Source organism: Hevea brasiliensis, chromosome 13 (genome assembly GCF_030052815.1).
Source record: "Hevea brasiliensis isolate MT/VB/25A 57/8 chromosome 13, ASM3005281v1, whole genome shotgun sequence".
NCBI lineage: Eukaryota > Viridiplantae > Streptophyta > Magnoliopsida > Malpighiales > Euphorbiaceae > Hevea > Hevea brasiliensis.
In genome coordinates this window covers 82,617,694-82,639,756 of record NC_079505.1, presented here as the reverse complement: position 1 = coordinate 82,639,756, position 22,063 = coordinate 82,617,694, and the positions used below count along the sequence as shown (strand labels likewise).

The 22,063-nt window shown below is 40.4% G+C and overlaps 1 protein-coding gene across 4 annotated transcripts; it reads left to right on the top strand.

Annotated features, from left to right (window-relative positions):
- Positions 1–10,688: 10,688 nt before the first annotated feature.
- Positions 10,689–21,918, top strand: LOC110664750 (protein MODIFIER OF SNC1 1). 4 transcript variants are annotated; one of them, XM_021824588.2, is made up of 12 exons: positions 10,696–10,834; positions 10,914–10,973; positions 13,150–13,225; positions 13,622–13,702; positions 13,802–13,846; positions 13,999–14,374; positions 15,442–15,544; positions 16,900–16,977; positions 17,102–18,428; positions 18,511–18,769; positions 18,855–21,559; positions 21,637–21,918. In XM_021824588.2, exons 3-11 carry the CDS (start codon positions 13,194–13,196, stop codon positions 21,474–21,476), a joined length of 4,923 nt encoding a protein of 1,640 aa, XP_021680280.2. In that variant the 5' UTR covers positions 10,696–10,834; positions 10,914–10,973; positions 13,150–13,193; the 3' UTR covers positions 21,477–21,559; positions 21,637–21,918. The 4 variants fall into 4 exon arrangements, with proteins under 4 accessions (XP_021680281.2, XP_021680282.2, XP_021680279.2 ...); XM_021824589.2 differs by lacking the exon at positions 10,914–10,973 and having other exon boundaries at positions 10,689–10,834; XM_021824590.2 differs by having other exon boundaries at positions 10,692–10,973; positions 16,924–16,977.
- The last annotated feature ends 145 nt before the right edge of the window (positions 21,919–22,063 follow it).

Below are 22,063 nucleotides of genomic sequence, written 5' to 3'. Positions count from 1 at the left end.
TCGTGACAGATGTGGTATCAGAGCTTAGGCTCCAGATTCTTAGGGAATGTTGTCTAAAGTGTTGGGAAGAGTCTACTAGGAGTCACATGTGGAAATATAGGGTCCACATTCGTCTTGCATTGTCATCTTTGCTTCTAGTTTCTGCTCCATATGTTATGTATAAATATGAGTCTATAGAGCTGTGTAATGAGCAGTTTTGAATTTTTGTGGGCTAATGTCTTGAATTTCAGAAAATGCGTAGAAGCGTGAGAGCCGCCATCGCACTGTAACTGGATGTGCCCGACGAGGTGTCGGCACAGATGAGGCGCCGCCCGAGGAGGCGGGGTAGGAGGCCTAGAGGCTCAAGTAGAAGCGGTGCCACCGATTCAGAATGATCCTTTATGGCACAGTGGTCCCATGGACCCCATGGCGGCTACTCTGATGCGGCAGAGAACCATCGACATGATGGCGCGATATATGGTCCACCCTCCACAGCAGCAGCGATCCACCGCACCAAGAGAGGAATCTTACAACAGATCATAAATTTCAAGAAGTTGGTGCACGTACTTATGATGTGTCGAGCGATGCATATCGGTTTTGGATTCTCGCAGACAGCAGAATGTAACTACATTGGTGATAGAAGATTGATAGAGTGTATGCAGCATGTCATGGGGCCTATGCCTAGACAATGGATGAATGACTACGTGTTACCCCGGATGGAGGGTTTGACATGGGCTCAGTTTGTGGAACTTTTTATCAATCGGTTTGTGCCAGAAAGCTTCAGAGATCAGAAGCAGTGGGCCTTTGAGGCCTTAAGACGAATGGCAGTGCAGTAGATGAATATGCTACAGAATTTCTGGAATTGAGCAGATATGCCCCTGCAGTAGCTACAGAAACTATGAAGGTGAAGAGATTCCTAAAGGGGCTTGACAGGAGGTATGCGAACCTGGCCATGATGTCTAATCAGTCTTTTGATGTGGTGGTTGATCGAGCCAGACAGATTGAGATTAGCTATGCTGCGGATGACAGCGGAAGAGCAAAGAAAAACAGAGCAGAGGGTTCCTCAGGTGTCCCTTCCATGGGTACTCCGGACAGTGGTGGCCAGAGTAATTACAGAGGAAAAAGTAGGAACAAGAAGAGTGGTTTTAGACACAAACCTCGAGGATTCAGACCAGTGCGGATCGGCGGTGGTCACGATTCAGTGCAGATTTTGGGTGCAGTTCAGATCCTCCTTGGCACCTTGTGCACAAGGTGGAAGAGGACATTGGACCTTGTTTGATGGGTTCAGAGTATGCTTGAGTGTGGCCAACCGGGTCACTTTGCTAGAGAATGCCCGTTTTCAGTGAGCCACAGATGGGGTCACAGGGTTCTGTTGCAAATGGTCCTCGCCAGTTGTATCCAGGTGCTTCCAACATGGCGGCGATCGATTCGGGCCAACAGGCCGAGGACAAGGGGGACGTGGATTTGGAGGCGGTCAGAGGTAGAAGTCGATCGTGGTTACGCCACTCGGGGTAGGGGTCACGCGCGAGTTTTCACCTTGACCCACGGGATGCTCAAGCTTCAAATGCGATTGTGGCGGTATTCTTCCAGTGCATTCTTATGAGGCTCGTGTTTTAATAGATCCGGGTGCTACGCACTCATTTGTCTCCCCTGTGTTTGCCATGAGGTTGGGTAGAAATCCTACAACTTTAGAGTGCCCTTTGTCGGTAGCTACCCCACTTAGTGACAACATAGATGTGGATATGGTTTTTCCGGGTAGTCCAGTGATAGTGGATGGAAAGATCCTCCCAGCAGACTTGGTTCCTCTACCAGTAATGGATTTTGATGTAATCCTGGGGATGGATTGGTTGTCAACCCACTATGCCACCTTAGACTGCAGGAACAAAAAGGTGTATTTCCACATACCTGGTGTGGAAGAGTTTAGCTTTGATGGTGACAGGAGCGTGGCTCCATATAATTTGGTGTCAGCAATTAGTGCTAGAAAAATGTTGAGGCGTGGATGCCAAGGGTATTTGGCATTGGTGAGAGACACATCTGTAGAAGGTGTCAACATGGAAAATATTCCTGTTGTCAGAGAATTTATGGATGTCTTCCCAGAGGAGCTTCCAGGGTTGCCACCAGGAAGGGAAATAGAGTTTTGCATTGATGTTGTGCCGGGTACAAACCCCATATCGATGCCACCTTACAGGATGGCACCAGCAGAATTGAAAGAGCTGAAGGAGCAACTACAGGAGCTTTTGGACAAGGGTTTCATACGTCCGAGCACTTCACCCTGGGGTGCTCCTGTTCTATTTGTTAGAAAGAAGGATGGGTCATTGAGGTTGTGCATTGATTATAGACAGCTGAACAAGGTGACTGTGAAGAACAAGTATCCACTTCCTCGGATCGATGATTTGTTTGATCAGCTCCAAGGAGCTAGATTCTTTTCCAAGATAGACCTACGATCAGGCTACCATCAGTTGAGAATCAGGGATGAGGACGTGTCCAAAACGGCTTTCAGGACAAGTATGGTCATTATGAGTTCTTGGTGATGTCTTTTGGACTCACTAATGCACCAGCAGCCTTCATGGACTTGATGAACAGGGTGTTCAAGCCATTTTTGGACCGTTTTGTCATCGTATTCATAGATGACATTCTGGTATACTCTCGGACCGAGGAAGAACACGTGTGGCACTTGAGGATGGTGTTGCAGACGTTGAGGGAGCACCAGCTATATGCCAAATTTTCAAAATGTGAATTTTGGCTAGAAAGCATCTCATTCTTGGGACACGTGGTTTCTAGTGACGGCATTCAAGTGGATCCCAAGAAAATTGAAGCTGTAACTGATTGGCTTAGGCCTACAACAGTCACTGAGGTGCGAAGTTTTCTGGGTTTAGCTGGCTACTACAGGCATTTTGTGCAATATTTCTCTAGGATAGCAGCTCCCCTAACTAAGTTGACCAGGAAGAATGTTCCATTCATTTGGACAGATGACTGTGAGGAGAGTTTCCAAAAGCTTAAGGAGTGTCTAACCACTGCCCCTGTGTTGACACTACCTGTGAATGGTGAAGGATACACCGTGTATTGTGACGCCTCCAGAGTTGGCCTAGGGTGTGTTTTGATGCATAATGGAAAGGTAGTGGCTTATGCTTCAAGGCAGCTGAAGAGGCATGAGCAGAACTACCCCACCCATGATTTGGAAATGGCGGCTGTAGTCTTTGCACTTAAAATCTGGAGACACTACCTGTATGGTGAAGTGTGCGAGATATACACCGACCATAAAAGTTTAAAGTACATCTTCCAACAGAGGGACTTAAACTTGAGACAGAGGAGATGGATGGAGCTTCTGAAAGACTATGATTGCACCATCCAGTACCACCCTGGGAAGGCCAATGTTGTGGCAGATGCTTTGAGCAGAAAATCTTCTAGCAGTTTGGCGCACATTTCAGTAGAGAAGAGACCATTGATTCAGGAGGCACATGAGTTGATGGATCAAGGTTTAATCCTAGATCTTTCAGATGAGGGGGTATTGTTGGCTCACTTTTCAGTGAGGCCAGACTTGAGGGACAGAGTTAGAGTTTCCCTGCACAGAGACCAACAATTGATGAAGATCATAGAAAGAGTACAGCAAGGTGAAGGTGGTGAGTTTGGATTTGCCAATGATGGCGCCCTAGTGCATGGTTCTAGGATATGTGTGCCCGATGTGGACAACCTCAGGAATGAAATCATGCGAGAGGCACACTACACACTTTACAGTGTCCACCCAGGTTCCACCAAAATGTATCATGATGTGAAAGATAGCTACTGGTGGAATGGCATGAAGAGAGACATAGCAGACTTTGTGTCCAAGTGCTTGACTTGTCAGAAGGTGAAGTTTGAACACCAGAGACCGTCAGGGAAGCTGCAAGAGCTCCCTATCCCAGAATGGAAGTGGGAAATGATCACTATGGATTTTGTGACTGGGTTGCCTCGTACCACGCGAGGATATGACTCGATATGGGTAATTGTAGACCGTCTGACCAAATCAGCTCACTTTTTGCCTGTAAAGACTACCTACTCTGTGGCACAGTATGCCCGGCTCTACATTCGAGAAATAGTCAGATTGCATGGAGTTCCGGCTTCCATAATATCTGACAGAGGGCCCCAGTTCACTTCTCGGTTTTGGAGAAAGTTGCAGGAGGCACTTGGCACACAGTTGAACTTGATCTGACCTTCCACCCTCGCATGCAGACGGACAATCGAAGGACAATCCAAACACTGGAAGACATGCTTCGCATGAGTGTTTTGGATTTTGGAGGTCAATGGGATGAGCAGCTAGCTTTGGTGGAGTTTGCTTATAACAACAGTTATCACTCCAGCATAGGGATGGCACCCTATGAGGCATTATATGGAAGAAAGTGTAGGTCTCCTCTGTGTTGGACAGAAATGGGGGAAGCGAAGGTGCATGATGTAGACCTAGTGCAGTACACTTCAGAGGTAGTTCCTTTAATCAGAACGATCAAGACACTTCGATGAGCAGAAGAGTTATGCACCCAGACGGAGGGATGTGGAGTTTGCGATGGCGACTATGTATTCCTGAAGGTTTCTCCAATGAAGGGAGTCATGAGATTTGGAAAGAAGGGCAAGTTGGCACCTCGGTATATTGGACCTTTTGAGGTTACGGATAGAGTTGGAGCAGTTGCCTACCGGTTGGAGCTACCACCCAACCTTTCTCACGTTCATCCCGTGTTTCACATCTCCATGCTCAGGAAATACATTCCCGATCCTTCTCATGTAATCGCAAGGATGTGATAGAGCTAAAAGAGAACTTGACATTTGAGGAGCGACTGTAGCCATAGTGGACTACCAAGTGAGGCAGTGAGATCAAAGCAGATCCCTATGGTTAAGGTTTTGTGGAGGAGTCGATCGGTGGAAGAGTGCACTGGAGTCGAGCAGGACATGCTTAGCAAGTACCCTTATCTGTTCAATGTATAATCATGTGCTTTATTCTGCCTTGTGTAAAAAATTCGAGGACGAATTTTCTGTAAGGGGGGAAGAATGTAACACCCCAAGATTTTAAATTTTATTATTTATGAGTATTTTTGATACTTTAATTTTATTTAAATTTTAGGAATTTTTTTGAGATTTTTAGGATTTTAAAAATCGGGTTCGATTTTCCGAAAATATAAACTTTAATGATTTTTAAAAATTAATTTAAAGACCACGTGGCAAAACTTAAAATATATTTGGAGTCTACGTATTTTTCTGAGTTTTATGGAATTTTTTCGGAATTTTTAGACCTCGTTTTCGGTCCCGAGGCAGAGTAAAAATTCAAAATTTTGTATTTCGAATCGAACCGGCCGAATCGAACAAGACCGGATCGGACCGGTCTTCTTCTCTTTTTCTCCTCCCTCCCGCGCGCGATGGCCCTCTCCCTTTTCTCTCTCGTTTCTCTCTCCTCCGCCCCACCATGGCCGACCACCACCACCCCAAGATGGCCGCCCCACCAGTAGTGGCCGCCCCAACGGCCGGAAAACGCGCAACGCCCCTGCGCGCATGCCGCTTCAGCTTCCCCACAATCCCGATCCGGCCACCGATTGGACCGGGTCTTGTGTCAAAAATCATCTACTCGGCGAGAGCTTTCCATAGACACCAAGAACGCCGAAATCCATCAAGCGGTTTGTCTGATTTTTGCTCGGGAAGATTTTAGCCCATTTCGACTTTTGGGCTAGATTTCTCGAAAACCGTGAATCCCACTAGAAAACCGAGGCCACCAGCACGCTCCATTCGTCGAGAGCTTCGCAACGACATAAATTTCGAATTTTTCCGACATCGTTTTTCGGTGGGCCCCACGGAACTTCGCAGTGTTTTTCCGAGCATTTAATGAGTTTAGAAAATTTTGAAAAATTTATGTACTAACCCCCGTGTTATGGGCTTCGTGTAGGTATCCTCGATTCGCGGAAATTCTACAGTTGACCAAGTCGCAAATTTGGGCGCACGGACCGATCTGGAAAAGTCTCCAAATTGGACCGAGGTTTTGGCTACCCCCCCATTGTCAGACGTCCCGAGTGCGTCCCCAAAGTCGGAATCGGCAAAGGTAAACCCGAACCTTGTTTTTTCGTAATTTTCTAGTGCTTAAATAGGATTAAAAATCCATAAAATATTCGTGGTAGCTTAGAAAATTACGATTCTTTTTGCAATAGCTTAGTAATATTGCTAAGGACCGCAGGGCAAAGTTTTATAATTTTTAGAGCTTGTTTGGGCAGTTTTTGCAAAAATGATCAATAATAAGGACTAAATTGAAATTTTGCATATTGTGACGGATGACTGATTTGATGGGCCCAGGAGGGGCTGTGTAATATGATTGAGTTGTGGATGTATGGATTATGAGTATAGAAGTGTATTTTGAGCCCTTTTTGCAGGTTGGGTAGGTCCTAGGTATAGGGGAGACTCTGCCGGATTTTCGGCACGACTTAGGACGTATTGGTCTTTTTCTTTGTTTGTATTGAGTCAGATTGTATTAAATAAATGTAATATGATTGTCAGGTGAGCCGGGACAGCCTTCTTCCTCCGCCCAGCCGCCTCAGTGACCATCGTCAAGTCTGTGAGTAGAATATTAATTTTAATTGTAATTTCGATATTATTATATGTTCAGCATGCCCATGCATCACTTATATGCATATATTTATGTAGTTAAACTCTAGGCACGATTTATGTTGCATTCATAACTGTTGATGTGCCATGGTTGTTGTTGTGGTAATTTGGAGCAGTGTGCGTGCGTTGGCGTGCGTGTGATGTGGTGTGGACTATGGATAGGACGGGGCAGTCACGGCTTGAGTAATTCGCTGGGACCCGATCCTTCGAGGGGTAGTCACGGCTTGAGTAATTCGCTGGGACCCTCGATTTGGTTATTAAGTGGAAGTCCGAGCTTGAGTAATTCGCTGGCACCAGGTTGGATTTAAGAGAGCTGTATAGGGGATCAGCTCCCATATGTTATGATTGATACTACAGGGTGTGTGAGTGCTCCAAATTACCTTTTTGATGTTATGATGTGAAAATGATGTGGATGTTGCATTTCACTCTACAGGTTGCATTTCACTCTACAGGGTGCATTAGTTTTAGATAGTTATAGAGATTATGGTTAAAATTGATATTTTACTCTCTAAGTCGAACGCTCACTCCTGTTCAAAAATTTTTACAGGCCACAGGAGGATATTTTGTTCTGGGTTAACCTGCTTTTCTACTTCGCAGGTTGTTTATCAATATTTGTGTAATTTTATTTACTCCTAGAATTTCCGCATGTGTTAGCAGTAATTATTTGAATTTGGTCTGTAATATTATTATCATGTTGGACCTGTAAACTTAATATTCTATGTCTGTTTTGATGGATTGGATGAGGGAGCTGAGCTCCCGTTTATTATTATGTTGATGAGTATGTGGAGGGTGAGCTGAGCTCCCCAATTGACTATATATTGTGTTTACAGGTCGGGTGAGTCGAAAACTCCCAGTTGGAAAGTCCATTTTATGGCCGGACTCTGTCCGTTTGTTTTCTTGATATTGGGCCCAAATGGGCCTTAGAGTTGGGTTAATGAACAGTTAGGCTTACTACGGGCCTCGGGGGCTTTAGGCTGGCCCAGGTCCTAGTGCCGGTCCGGCCCATAGGTTGGGTTGTGACACCCGCCGTGTGGACTATCACGGTATTAGGTTGCATTGTCGAGTCATGCAACATTGCAGTTTATGGTTTTCATTAGTATCATATGCATTGATATCTGTGAAGGAGGAGGAAGGTATCTAATATCTGGTAGCGCGCTTACCATCTGGCCTTTGGTGATGTGAGGTATCATCACCCTGGTGCACTGTACCATAAAATTTTTATTGAATGAATTTATTTTATATATATGTATTATGAAATTATTTTATTAATGATTTTGACAGCATGAGCATGATTTTATTGAATAGAAATTTATTGTGAAATTAATCAAGCGTCTGCCTGTTCCTATTCCGTTGTGTGCTATAATTATCATTCACTGAGCATCTAGCTCAAACCACGTTTTCTCGTCATATCTGTTTTGCATCGTGAGAATTCTGCAGTTTATCCAAATATTCAGTCTATTTTCTGGAGAGGGACAACTTTGATTTGCTCTCATGGTATGCCCGAATTCATGTTTTCTCGGGCTAATAATTAGTTTAGTTTATTGAACAGTTTAAGTTTTTATTTGAAATCTGTAGAGACTCCGCAGTTTACCTATGGGATATTTATGATGTTTATTCAGCATTTTATTTATTTGGATTTTGTCTATTTTTGGAATTAGTGAGTGACAATATATTCATTCAAGATATTCTGATAAGGCTTGCATGATTTAAGAATACTTAAATTATGCGCCGGTCACGGTTCAGAATTTTGGATCTTGACATTATTCATTATAAGGTGCTCTTATAAAACCAGAAGTATATTTATACATTTTGGATATTGTGTCCAGCAAAGTAATTAAGAAATAGGGGTTTCATTGTTCAATGTCTAAAATACAATTATTTTGGAGAAGTCATTATAAGTGATCGTCCAGAATTATCTAAATGTGTAACCTGGGATATCCATCAGATTTGACCAGGAAAAATGTAGTTCTAAAAGAATGACCTTTAGCATCATTGCAAGGATGTTGATGGCTTGTGTATGTGTGTCTTTATTAACAAGAGGGGCATACAGCCCAACAATAGCTGACTGACTTCCATGCAATCTCTCCTTATTTCACACAGGCCTCCTTACAGCAGACAAGTCACTGAGGTATTTTGATATATTACCCTCTTTCATGATGCTCGAGTTTCCAAACAACAGTACTGTCCAAAGTAGTTTTGGTTTTCTGGAAATGTTGCTCAAGTCACCCCATGATTCTGAGCACAGATGCTCACTTTCTCCCAAATCTTGGTCAAACTTGCTCTTGGGACCAGATCTACTATGTTGTAAACAGCTAAAAAAATCCTGAAAACGCATGAGTGTCCAGACTCCAGTTCGGTAAGCTGTCAAATTAAGGATATTACTGCCTGCAGAACACAAATTAAAGTTACAATAAGAGCTTTCGGTGTAAATCTTAAATATTTCTTCAATGTGAAAAAGGTATAAAAGAAAATGCAAGTTGCATAAACCCATTTGATTTCCAAACAAATCATTGGTATGTGGGCTGGACTAAACTGCAAGTCGGAATCCCAGAAGTTAAAACATCACAGATGAATGCTGGCAAGCATGTATCAAGAATTCCACAGGTTTCAACAAATATTTCCTTAATTTTTCATCATGCCATGAATACTGGGCAGGGCTTGCCCATATTAAGTGTTTGGATACATCATAACTGAGAAGACCTTCCAATGTATACACCTATAAGGTACTAAGTACATGCCAACTGAACATGTATTGCTCTTTGTACCCAAAATAAAAGAACCCAAATCTAAATTGTAAAATGATTAACATCTTCAGAATTAAGACTAAGGATTCCTAATGCTGTCATGAAAAATTTAGAGCCGCAGGAACATGCAGATTTAGAGACATCCAAGTGTCAAAGATGCATACTGGAGCACATATTTGAGTATAACTTGTGAAATCTACCATTGTAAGAAGACAGCCTTGCTTTGCAATTAGCACGAACTGTTGGCCGCGACTGTGATCAATCTAAACTGCTTAAGTTAATAACAGCAGCCCTGGCAGTTCCTTTGCATGCTCCCAGTTTGGATGTCCAACCAAATAAATATATTCACTTATGTGCCTCTGAACTCTCAAGTTCTTTTGATGAGTGATGCTAGGCCCATTACAAGCATAAGAAGCATAATTTTGCGGAAAACCAGATATGAATATTTGTCAGGATCTCCTTCAACGAGGCTGAAGCTGATGGGCTAAAACCGCCCTTGAACCGAACTTAAATCAGCCTGGAACCGCTCAATTTGGGCTAAATTAGGAAGCCAGAGAGCATTCAGAGGAAAGGGGATATTATTTTATTAAAAAATAAAATAATTAATATTATAAAATTATTCTTTAAATTAATAAATTTTATTTTTATAAGGTATAATAAATAAATTATTATTATAAAAAAGACAATATCCTTAATTTGAAACACAGATAAAAATAGAATGCAAGTATATTTTTTACCTTTCTGATAAGACTAATACAAGGTTAGTTAAGAAGGGTGCGGAAGCATTGTATGAACAGTGATGGCAACAATTGAGTAGCCGCTGATATGATTTGATGGGGCGGGCTGAAAGACACTGATTTATGGTTTTTAATAAATTTGTCCTCACAACTTTACGGCGGAGGCCTGCCCGCCGGCCTGCAGTGGCTGCTTGAGTAACACTTAAGCCATTTCTTCATATTCCGTTGAATTGTCCCTCACTCAACACCCTCAATTGTGGTAACCACCGTACTCTTGGGCCATAATTAAAAAAAAATTATAATTTTCTTATATAAATCCAATTTCGATTATAAATTTTTAAGAAAAATGTTAAGTAATTTTCACTTTCTTTAATTAATAATAATATTATATTTTACCTAATTATCCACCCAAAAAAAAAAAAAGTTTACCTAGCTATCTCTAAATAAAACTATATATATATATATATATATATATATATATATATAGTTTTTAGAAAAAAAAAATACATTTTTTATAATATAATAAAAATATATATTTTTTAATTCAATAGGGGTATAAAAAATAATTTTTATTACTATTTCAAATATCCTTCCAATTTTCGGGCTAGTAAGTTTATATTTATATCAATATTAGGGGAAACCGCTTGGTCCTGAGCTCTGTCGCCCTCTCTATCATTCTCTGCGATCTAAAGAATCAACACTCTTAATCGAAGCGTTCAGCAGCACGGATCTGTCTCTCTTCTCTCCGATCACTTAGGACCCGTGAGAGCTTTCTATCGATTTGCTCTTTATCAATTTTCAACTGGACATCTCTCTCTCTCAAAATCTTTTTCCTCTCTAGGGTTTCCATATACACGTTCCCTCCCCCAATTGAAAAAAAAAAAAGAAAAAAAAAACTCAGGCAAGTAATTCTTTTCAAATTTCATCAACTTTTTCATGAAATTGTTTATTAATTTATGGCTATGTTTGTTTGTCGAGAAAGCGAGGGGAAACCAGGGAAAAGAGAGAGATGATATTTTTGGGATTTTGCGTAACTGCTACTTAGCCACTGCGTTTGTTTTAGTTTTCTTCGCCTTGATAACGTATTAGCGGGATGAAGCGGTTCCTGTTCCGGTGGGCGAGATTGGGGGATTTTGTGTAGAGCACGATTTGATCTTCTAGAGGACCCTATAAACTTGCTTCTGTATTTTTTTTTTTTTGGCTTTATTTTGTATGGTGACTGCTCCGTTTATTGGATTTTTATCGTGCTGTGCATTGTTACACATGGCGGTTTCAATTTTGAGAAAATTATTCCCTAGCTGCGTTGTTTTATTTTGTGGGTATATATATATATATGGCGGCACGAAATCAGGCAGGAGTTAAAAGTGTCTGTTGGAAGAGCATTATTTCAGTGAAGTTTCTAATGCTTTTCCTGATGATGATTTTTTTGTTGCCAGAAATATCAAATGTGTATGAACTGTTTGGATTTTATGCATGTCATACCCTCATCCTCAATGTTGAGAGTGTGGTGATCTTTATATAAGGTGAATATGAGGGGTAACATGTTTTATGGATTAGATAGTTGGGAAATGTAGTTACATGTTTATGATGTAAGCAAGCTGTATGGGAGTTTGAGATGGTCTCTATTGGAAGATGCAAAATAATATCATTTGAAATTAAGACAAACTATTACAAAGAAGACAATGTTGATTGTGGAGTTTGTTTTGATGACCTGTTGAGATTATTGACACGCCACCTAGAAGGAGCCTCCACACCTCCTCTCCCAACCCATTCTACTGACAAACAAAAAGGGTAGAAAGATTAATGACAATATTGGATTTGGTGTGGTTATTGGAAATTTGTTATGGGAGAGTCTTTGTTGAATTAAGTTGAGCGAAGGGGATTAGGAAAGGGATGATAAACTGAAATTTGGACCATCCTTGTGGTGTTTTGGGTAACTGACAAGTGAGCCTAAGTTGAAATGGTCTAAAGAAATGATAAGCTGTATTAGAAGGTATATGAAGTGGGTTCCCTTTTCCCTAGGTGGTTATTATAGATCAATTAAAATGTTGGAGAATGCTTCAAAAGTATCAAGCTCAGAAGGTATTGGATTTATTATATTAGTTCTCACTTGTTTGAGGAAATAGGATTATGAAGTCCTAGAGCAGGTTGTAGATGATTACAGCATAAGATTGGCATACAGAGATTTTAAGTTGGGTCCTTAACTGGGTTATGTTGCAGTACTTTCCCCAAGACAAGTAGCATATGCCATGTTGTAAAGAGAATGCAATGAATATCTAAACTAGGGTTCTTAACTAGTTTGTTTTGCCAGTAGTTTCCCCAAGACAAGTAACATATGGTGGGGAGAATGCAATGGATATCTAAACTATAGCTTTGCCCTTATAAATTAACAGGCATGCTTGATTCTATAAATGGTAAAAACCAATGATGAGGGAATCTTGTTTATTTTTATTTTCTGAGGGAGAGTAGAAGTGGTGTTCTTACCTAATCTTTGTGCTAAATGCAATGGAAAATATGTGTTTATGGATCTGTATATGCACTTGCCTTTGTTTATGTTTTTAGATACCAGGTTTGATAGCCACATGCACCTAAGAAAATGATATGCACTAATACATATAATTTGGTAACTTGTTTGCCATTGACATTGTATGGATTATAGATATGCATGCATGCACATCTGGACACATAGATATACACGCGAAAACACAAAACATAGACACCTTAAGAAGCCATACAAGTTTTTATAAGTTCTTACACTTTCTGTTGGGCCCAATGTTGCTTAGCTCTTTTTGTTTTCTCTCTCTTGTAATTTGAAGAAAAGAAATCATTACTTGTTGGACCATTTTTTTTCCTTCCTTAGTTATTTAATGTATGACTAAGTTTTTCCTGTGTCTGACCTGTCTGAATTAGATCCCACAGGTGTGTATATTTTTCATCTGTTTTCTTGTTGAAATTTAAGAACAACAAAATTTGTTTCCTTGTAGAACATTATTTCCTACTTGAGAAACTTCTATTCTTCCTTTTAACCATGCTTTTTATTGCATTATATCTTACTGGTTTATTTCTCATATTTCCAGGTTCTGCAAATTATTTTGATTGACCTTGCTATGACAAGTGAATTATGACGTCAAGTATGTTGAATGGAGAGAGAAGGTATGGGATTTGTACGCATTTTCAATTTTAATGAACTTTAAGCCCTAAAATATCTTTAGTAAATGTTCTTGCTGCTTGAGTCCTAGTTTTACAGTGAACATGGGAGCACAACCGCTCTCTCTTGGGTTGGAGGAGGGTGGTTTGGGGCAGAATCAATTTTATCTCTTCCGTTATCTACACGTAATGAAGACTTGTGAATTTTCTTCGTTGTCAAAAATTATATTAAATCTTGGGAGTTGGAATACCCGGAAAAAATTGCTTACCAAAACTTTACTAATTGTAACTATAAAGCTACTTAGAACTGGTCCGTATTAAAGTCAAGGGAGATAAGAAAAGTAAATGGTGCTGTAGCAATTAAATATCTATGGTTTGTTATCTAATGATTATTAGTTGCAGATGGGCCTCTGCAAGAAGAAGTGGCATGACTGTGTTGGGGAAAGTTGCTGTTCCCAAGCCTATCAATTTACCAAGCCAAAGGTATTATGTTTTAGGTATTAAGGTTTGGTAGGATTGACAATAAGAAGGCTCGTGGTTTGTCCCTAATCAAATTTCATGTTTTCTTTCTATTGTTTCAAGGTTAGAAAATCATGGCCTGGACCCAAATGTTGAAATTGTTCCCAAGTGAGTAACTCGGCTACTATTGTGGGTTTTCAAATGGCTTTTGTTGAATATGTCTGTTAGTGCTCTTTTTAATCTTCATAAAATGCATTTGACTTTGTTAATTTGCTTTTTTTCATTGTTCCGTCATTGGCTTGTTGCTTCCCACACAATAGGGGTACCCATAGTTGGGGCAGTAGATCATCTTCTTCCGCATCAAATGCATGGGGTTCTTCCTCTTTGTCTCCAAATAATGATGGTGGAACTGGTTCACCAAGCCATCTTAGTGGCCGCCCTTCATCTGGTGGAAGTGGCACTCGACCATCAACTGCGGGTAGTGACAAAGCTAATGAACCTATTGTTAATGCATGGGGTTCAAATTCTAGGCCATCATCATCTTCTGGAGCATTGCCATCAAATCAGACATCACATGGAGCATTGCGTCCTCGTAGTGCAGAAACAAGACCTGGTAGCTCACAATTATCGCGGTTTGCTGAACATTTGTCTGATAATTCAGTGGCATGGCATGCAATGGGAACAGCAGATAAGTTGGTGTGTTTTTAATCTTAAAGGGCACTGTTTAAATAATCATTTGGTAATAGTTATTTTTTTCAATGAAAATTTTCACTTCAATCTTTGCCATCAAGTGTTTGATATGTTACATTATTGCAATATACTCTGCTTGTTTTCATGGCTGTGTGTGCGCATTTCATTTTCAAAACCCTGTTTTTGTATTCTGTTATTTGTATGGGAGGCAATTTATATCCCAACCTGTCAATAATTTGTAGAAGCCAAGGTAGTCAAATGTGAAAGGTGCCTGATGCGTTTGGGTGCCAATTCTTATAATAGTTGATTTGATCGGTTAGGAATATTTAGAATGGTGATAAAAAAGAATATGATTGAATTATTATTACTGGTTTACTAACCTAGAAAATCATTCAATACAAAATTAATAAACAATAGTTTTCACACTAAATTTGGAGTGTTTGATTGATTAAAAGTGGGAAAAGGAAAAAAAGAGAGTACAAATTCTGAAGAGAGAGAGAGAGAGAGAGAGAGAGAGAGAGAGAGAATATATAACTAGCTATAGGGACTCATTCTAGCAATAAATATACACTGCTATCCTATTTATATTTCTGCCTAAAGTAGATGCTTTAATTTTTAAGTGCCTTACAATACCATTAGCTTTTCCTTTCTTTTATTAACAGTGCATTACAATGCTCAAATTGATTGCTTTTCCACCCTTTCAATTATATATATAAAAAAACCATAATTAAGTGGAGGCTTTTTGTCTGTCAACACCGTCTCTCATTACCATAATTGGTTCAGATGGGGAAAAGAAGTGATTTTAGATGATACTGTGAATAAATTCAATATAAGGAGGAAGAATGCCTCTGCAGCAATAGGTTTGGTTTATCTGAGATGTGAAGAATTAATTATGGTTATTTAATTGATGTGTTCTACAGTCATACATGTAATTTGCGTTGTACTTGTGTGAGGCTTTCAGCAGCTGCCAAACAGAACACCAACCCATTTCCTCCTGTCTATCTGCTGGGCTTTATTCATGCTCTGTTTCTTTCTAAATTGCCTGACTTAGCATTATTGGCTGTTATGTGCAGGGAGTAACATCCTCTAAGAACGATGGGTTTTCTCTGACTTCTGGAGATTTTCCAACACTTGGATCAGAAAAGGACAATTCCGGAAAGAATGCAGATTCTCAAGGTTTTTTTCTTAAATATTGCGTTATAAGTTAATACTGCTGCCTTGTTCTTTGACTTTGGGCCATAGTTGTCAAATCGAGATTTGAATCGAGAATCGAAATCTTCATTTTGTCATTCAGAATTGAGAATCGAATCATAAGGTTCAATAAAAAATTCTCAAAATTAATTAAAAATGATATATGTTCTAAAAAACAAGTAAAAAAAATGATCACAATGACAACATTTTGATAAATGTAGAATTATCATTTAGCTAATGAGAATGATGCTATATAATAGAACAAAATATTCTTATTGTGTTTTGTGATTTTATGTTATAAATGATGAACTCTTGAATTATGGACAATGATTATCATTGTGCATATACTGAAACTCCCATTTAAATTTGAACAGATAATTAAACAACAAAAAAGGATAGTGGGTCAAATTAGAAGGTCAGAATATATTAATACAAAATGTTATAATTGGACAACTATAACTAAAAAGTATATTAACAAAAAAAAAAAAAAAACAGAAGAAAAAAAGAAGAGGGATAGGGAAAAGAATGGCTAGTGGAAGAAAAATAGTTAAGGTTTTATATGCACGTTTCACAGTGAAAAAATGAAGTGAAAGATTAAATTTTGAAGTTGAGGCCTAACAGCCCTCTAGAAAATGAATTGACTGAATCGGTAGATTCATATCAATTCAGCAGATTCACCATCGAATCGTAAGATTTGGTTAAGATTCAGGTACATTTGAGATTCACTCTATAGATTCAAGTCGCTAGGGCAGGAAATCGAATTGAATCGTAAGGTTCAAATCGAGAATCATAAGAATTTAAGAACAGTGCTTTGGGCTCGTTCCATGATTGGTACAATGCTTGTAGAGTAGTTATTAGTTTGTTCTCCACACAGCACGAAGAAAACTTGCAATGTTTGTCACTTCATAATATTTCATTGCTTAATTACTTTTATCAAGTTTATGCACTGTTATATTTATGTTGGTATTCTTCTGAAAAAAATTCTTCTATGTTGGTGTTTCCTGGATCTTTTATTTGTTTTTCTTAGTAACATTAAGAAACATGCTGGTGGAATGGAGGAGGGAGGGGGATTCTTGATTTGTTGATTTCCCCTCTGTTTGGTATTTTTTATATTAGTTATACTATACAACATTTTAAAGCTTTGAAGAATTTCTTATAGCAATCATATAGTCAACAATATCTATCATGTTGTGTCTTTCATATTGTCATGTTTGTTTAAGCTGGTTCTATTTATGTTTATGCACAACCTGTCAAGTATGTGAAAGTCAGTTAATTGGATGTTTTAATAAGATGCTTCATGGATTTTTCTTTTCGATTTCCTTATTTACTATTTATTACAGATCATGATTCTCATGGTCATCCAGGCTCATCTTCTGCTAGTGTAACATCCAGGAAGGAGGGGACTGGGGATTCTGCAGGTTTGTATTCTTGTACTTGATTTTTATTTTCTGGTTAGAATGCTGCAGTATTTTCTATACATGAAATATATCCGTATCTCAAAATGGGTTACTTGATGGTTATATGGTTGTTTTGGTTTTTAAGGTGATGTTTCTGTGCATGCGAATGTGAAGAGTGGAGCTGATGGCCCCTGGAGAAGAGAGAATTCTCTGTATGGTGAAGATGTAGCCAGGACCAATGTGGAGAAGTGGTATACTGATCACCAACCATATCCTAATTCTAGTATTCCCCCTCAGCATTATGATTCTTGGCATGGTCCTCCCGTAAATAATCATCCAGGTGGGGTATGGTGTAGAGGACCTCCGGGAGGTCCACCATTTGGGTCTCCAGTTGCACCTAGTGGCTTTCCCATGGAACCATTTCCTTACTACCGACCACAGATTCCCCCTCCTGCTCTTGCCAATCCACAGCCAGTTCCTCCACCAGGAGCTGCGCCTAGAGGCCCCCACCCAAAAAATGGGGACATGTACCGACCTCATTTGCATGATGCTTATATGCGACCAATTGTGCCTCTCAGGCCTAGTTTTTATCCTGGACCAGTGCCTTGTGAGGGCTATTATGGTCCTCCCATGGGCTACTGCAATCCCAATGAACGTGATGTTCCGTTCATGGGAATGGCAATGGGCCCTGCTGCATATAACAGGTATCATGGTCAAAATATTCCTGATCCTGGCAATTCTCATGGCAGAACCAGTGGATATGGTCTGAGTAGTAAAGCAATGGTTTTGGATCAAGTGGAACCTGTTCATCCTCAAGATATTCGAGGACCTTACAAAGTTCTTCTGAAGCAGCATGATGGCTGGGAGGGAAGAGATGAAGAGCAGAAGTTTGATGACACCATGAAAACTAATGCATCATATCCTCTGAAGGGGGAGCATACAAGAAAGTCATCTTGGGAGAATGACTGGAGGGCAGATAACAGAAAGGATCATGAGTTGGAAGCAAGAAGAATGGCAGTTATTGAGGAATCGTCTTCTGAGGCTGTTGACAATCAAGGAGTTGTCCCTATGAAAGTGAAGTCACCTGAAAGTATGGGGAAATTGAACGCATCTTATGACAATTCAGTTAAGAAATTTGAAGATGCAGCTTCTAATGTTCCTCAAGTATTAGCAACTCCTAAAGATTCCAGTCTGATTCAAAAAATAGAAGGTTTAAATGCAAAAACCAGGGCTTCTGATGGACGACAAGATGTTAAACCTGTCTCTAGTGTGGAAGAGCAGAAGAATAAATTTCAAGTTGGTAATGTCTTTACTGGTTGTTCTACAAATGAGGCAGTTGTTGGTTCTTTATCTTATGAAAAGACTTGTGTCAGTGGAATTATCAATTCTGCCCCACATGAAGACTGCTTTTCTGCTGGAGTTAGGAGCCTCGAATCAACAATAGTGAGTGGAAGTGGAACAGCCATCCCCAGGTCAGTTTGTACCTTGCAGGCTTTCGTTGATAACATAACTATTATTCAATTGTTGGAGAAACGCTAATATGCAGATCCGCAGGAGGTCCTCTCATGGCATGCATGGTAGAGCTGATCATCGTGGTAAAGGAAGATTTAATACTCAAGAAGCTGATGGGTGGCGGAAAAAATCTCAAGTTGCAGATCCACAAAGCATTGTGTCAACTGTACATTGTGAAATTTCTTCTGTTAACGGGCAAGACCATAATTCAGCAGAGGCTACTCAGAATTCTGTGATGCATCCTTCAGTGAAGGACGATGGAGAATCCATGGCACCAAACTTTGAACCAAGTGACAGCCAGGCACTTCTTTTTCCCTTAATTTTTTTAATGCATTCTTCTATTATATATCTGCTATTATTGACCGACAATTGTGCTTTGTGATCAGCGGGCTAAGATGAGAGAGCTAGCCAAGAGAATTAAACAGCGAGAGAAGGAAGAGGAAGAACGGACAAGAGAGCAGAGAGCCAAGGCTCGTGCAAAATTGGAAGAGTTGAACAGGCGTACACAAGCAGGGGAAGGTGTAACTCAGAAGTTGGAAAATGTTCCTGCCATTTCTATCCAGAATAGGCAAGAAGAATCCTTAAATCTTGCCCAACCAACCATAACTACAAGCAAATCTGGAGCACCAAGTTCATCTTTTGATTACAACCCAAATACTGTTGCACAGAGTAGGGAGAAGTTGGAAACTCTTCCTAGTGGTGTTGTCCAGAATAGGCATGAGGTAGCCGCTACTGCTGGGCCACCAATTGTTGTTTCTAGCAAATCTAGGGCATCAAGTTCAGCTTCGGGATCCAGCCCAAGTATGGCTGTGCATGGTGAAATTAGCATGAATACTGTTGACAAATCCATCAGTATGGCAAGCAATGTGCCTCTTGAGACACCAAAGATTGTAAACAATGAATCTGTTGGGGTGCATGAGCAATTGAAGCCATTCCAACCAGAGAGTAATAATGCTGATGCTGCTCACAGCAGTAGTGCACCACGGGTTAATGACAGTGGTGCTTCTAAGCAGAAGCGTACAGGCAATAGACAAAAGCAGAATAGCCCCTTGGAAAAAATTTCCAATGAGAAATTGAGTTCTTCCTTTGGAACTGAGGCATCAAAAGGCCATACTGATATGGTAGAGAATGTTGCTGATGAGATTGATTTGAACTGCGAGTTAAATTTGCCTAGCATCGCAGCTGAGTCTTCAGTACATCATAGAAGGAAGAACAGGAATGGGAAGAACAGGCACAAAATGGAGGCGGCGCTGTCTGCAGCAGTTTTACCATCCGTGATATCAAAAGATACAACAACTTTAGACACTTTGGTTGAAAGTGTTAAGGCAAAGAGTTCTGAGTCTAAGATTTCTGAATCTATTTTGGATCCTAGTGCAGTCTGTTCCCCAACTGATGCAAATGATGCAAATCAATCTTCAGAGCTGCGCTCATCATTAACAAATGAAGAAACCCACATCAGAGTGAATAATCAGTGGAGATCTCAGCATCCTCGCAGGATGCCGAGAAATCCACAAAGTAATAAATCAGCTGAGAAAAACCACAGTGGTGATGCTGTTGTATGGGCTCCTGTGCGATCACAACATAAAACTGAGGTTTCTGATGAAGCCAATCAGAATAGCTTAGTTGAGTCTGTTCTGTCCACAAAGAGTGATCAACAGGTGCAGAATAATCCAAGAAACAAGAGAGCGGAAATGGAGAGATACATTCCAAAGCATGTAGCCAAAGAACTATCTCAGCAAGGTGGCAGTCATCAAGCAGTTGTTCCCTCAAGCAATGAGATTACATCATATGAAACTGCTGAAAGGCCCGAGTCTGGTTCTTTGGGCATTGAAAGTTCCCAAACCTATGGTACAGCAACTGTGATGTTTAGTGCTGCCATGGAATCCCGGAATGGGGACGTCGGGCAGAACAAGTTGGGAAAAGTGCATGGAGCATGGCGTCAACGGGGTGCAGCTGAATCAACTACTTCAAATCTGAGTAGAAGTTTTCAGAAATCAATCGAGGATCATCAACAACAGAAACCAGATGTATGTTCCACGAAAGAGCAACCAAGGAATTCTGATGAATGGAATGATTCTGATGGATGGAACATGCCTGAAAATCCTGATACAGCAAGTACTGTTCCTGTTTTAAAAGAACAGGGGGTGACTGCCAGAGTAAAGCGGCAACCACACAAGGGTCACAAGGGCACAGGATACAATCACAATCCTGATGAGAAGAGAACTAGGGGGGATGCTGATAAAATGTACATACAATCTGTGGTTTCTGAGATACATCAAATAGACTTATCTGTAGCTTCAAAAGAAAATCATTCGGCTGGGGAACGATCAACGTCTCAGTGGCAGCCTAAATCTCAGCCAATTTCAGCCACTAGTCAACGAGGAAGCCGGATCACTAATAGCTTGAATGAAGGCAGTGAAGGTGGTAGGGCTATTAAGGAGTCTACTCAGCATGGGGAGCCACTTTTACCTCAGCCAGATAAGGATGCTGCTGCAGTTAGGCCTCAGTCTCACCATGGTCAGTCGCCGTCTGAAAAGAACAATTTGGAAGAAGCTCCAGCTGTTGGGCATCAAGAGCCTAAGAGAGAAAGGAAGATAGCTGCACAGAGAGGACGTCCTGGTAGCCCTGTTGAATCATCATCCCCTAATATGGACATTCGGCACGACAAACGCATGTCTTCAGGGTTCCGCAAAAATGGAAATCAGAATAGCCGATTTAGTAGAGACCATGAATCTCGTGGAGATAGGAGTGGATCTGGGAAAGATAGCAAGCAACATAATGTACATGCAGTCCGGGAGAGAGACAGACATAATTCACATTACGAGTACCATCCAGTTGGGCCCCACAACAGTGGCAAAGCAAACAACTTGGAAGTTCCCAAAGATGTTTCCCATAACTACTCTGGGACAGGGTATAGAGAGAGGGGCCAGGGTCACTCGAGGCATGGTGCGGGCAACTTTTATGGACGGCAAACTGGCAGTGTTCAAGTAGATGCTGGTCACGACTAAGGTGAAATTCAGAGAGGGGTTTTTTGGTAGTGCCTAAAACCAGCTTCCAAAGATATTTGTGGCTCGATCTCTAACACTTTCAGGTATTTTGGTTTGGGTAGTCATTTTCAATTGTAAATATTTTTTAGTCATCCCAACTGATATAATATGCATTGAGCAGGGCTTGGAGTATGCAGAGGGTGTCAAGGCCAAAAAAGAAAATATTGAATTATGGGAGTTGCTTGATGTGGTTGATTTCTTTTCATTTTTTCTAAATGTATCTGATCTGATAGGGTTTTAATTTGGTCACAGTATGCATGCTGTGGAACTCTCAATGTGTTTTGAGCAGTGTATTCAGTTATCTTTATTTCTTTGCTCTTAGTATGGAACGCTAGATAGAATTTAGTGGAGATGGGAGCTTTTCTGGTTCTCCTGTTTAATTTCAACCTTCTCTTTTTTTTTTTTTTTCTTCTTTCGTTTGGCTCTGTTAACATTGCAGGATATTCCTCTCTTCCCCTTGCATGCATTGAAAGTTTGATTTTCCGGTGAAAAGTGTGCACTAATGTAAATATCTTCGAATGAGCTCGTCCATCAAGTCCTGGAAAAAT

Coding starts and splice junctions, on each gene's coding strand:
- LOC110664750 (XM_021824589.2), top strand. CDS start 13,194: ATGACGTCAAGTATGTTGAATGGAGAGAGAAG. Junction 18,429..18,510: donor AGTGGAACAGCCATCCCCAG/GTCAGTTTGTAC, acceptor GCAGATCCGCAG/GAGGTCCTCTCATGGCATGC. Junction 18,770..18,854: donor TTGAACCAAGTGACAGCCAG/GCACTTCTTTTT, acceptor CTTTGTGATCAG/CGGGCTAAGATGAGAGAGCT.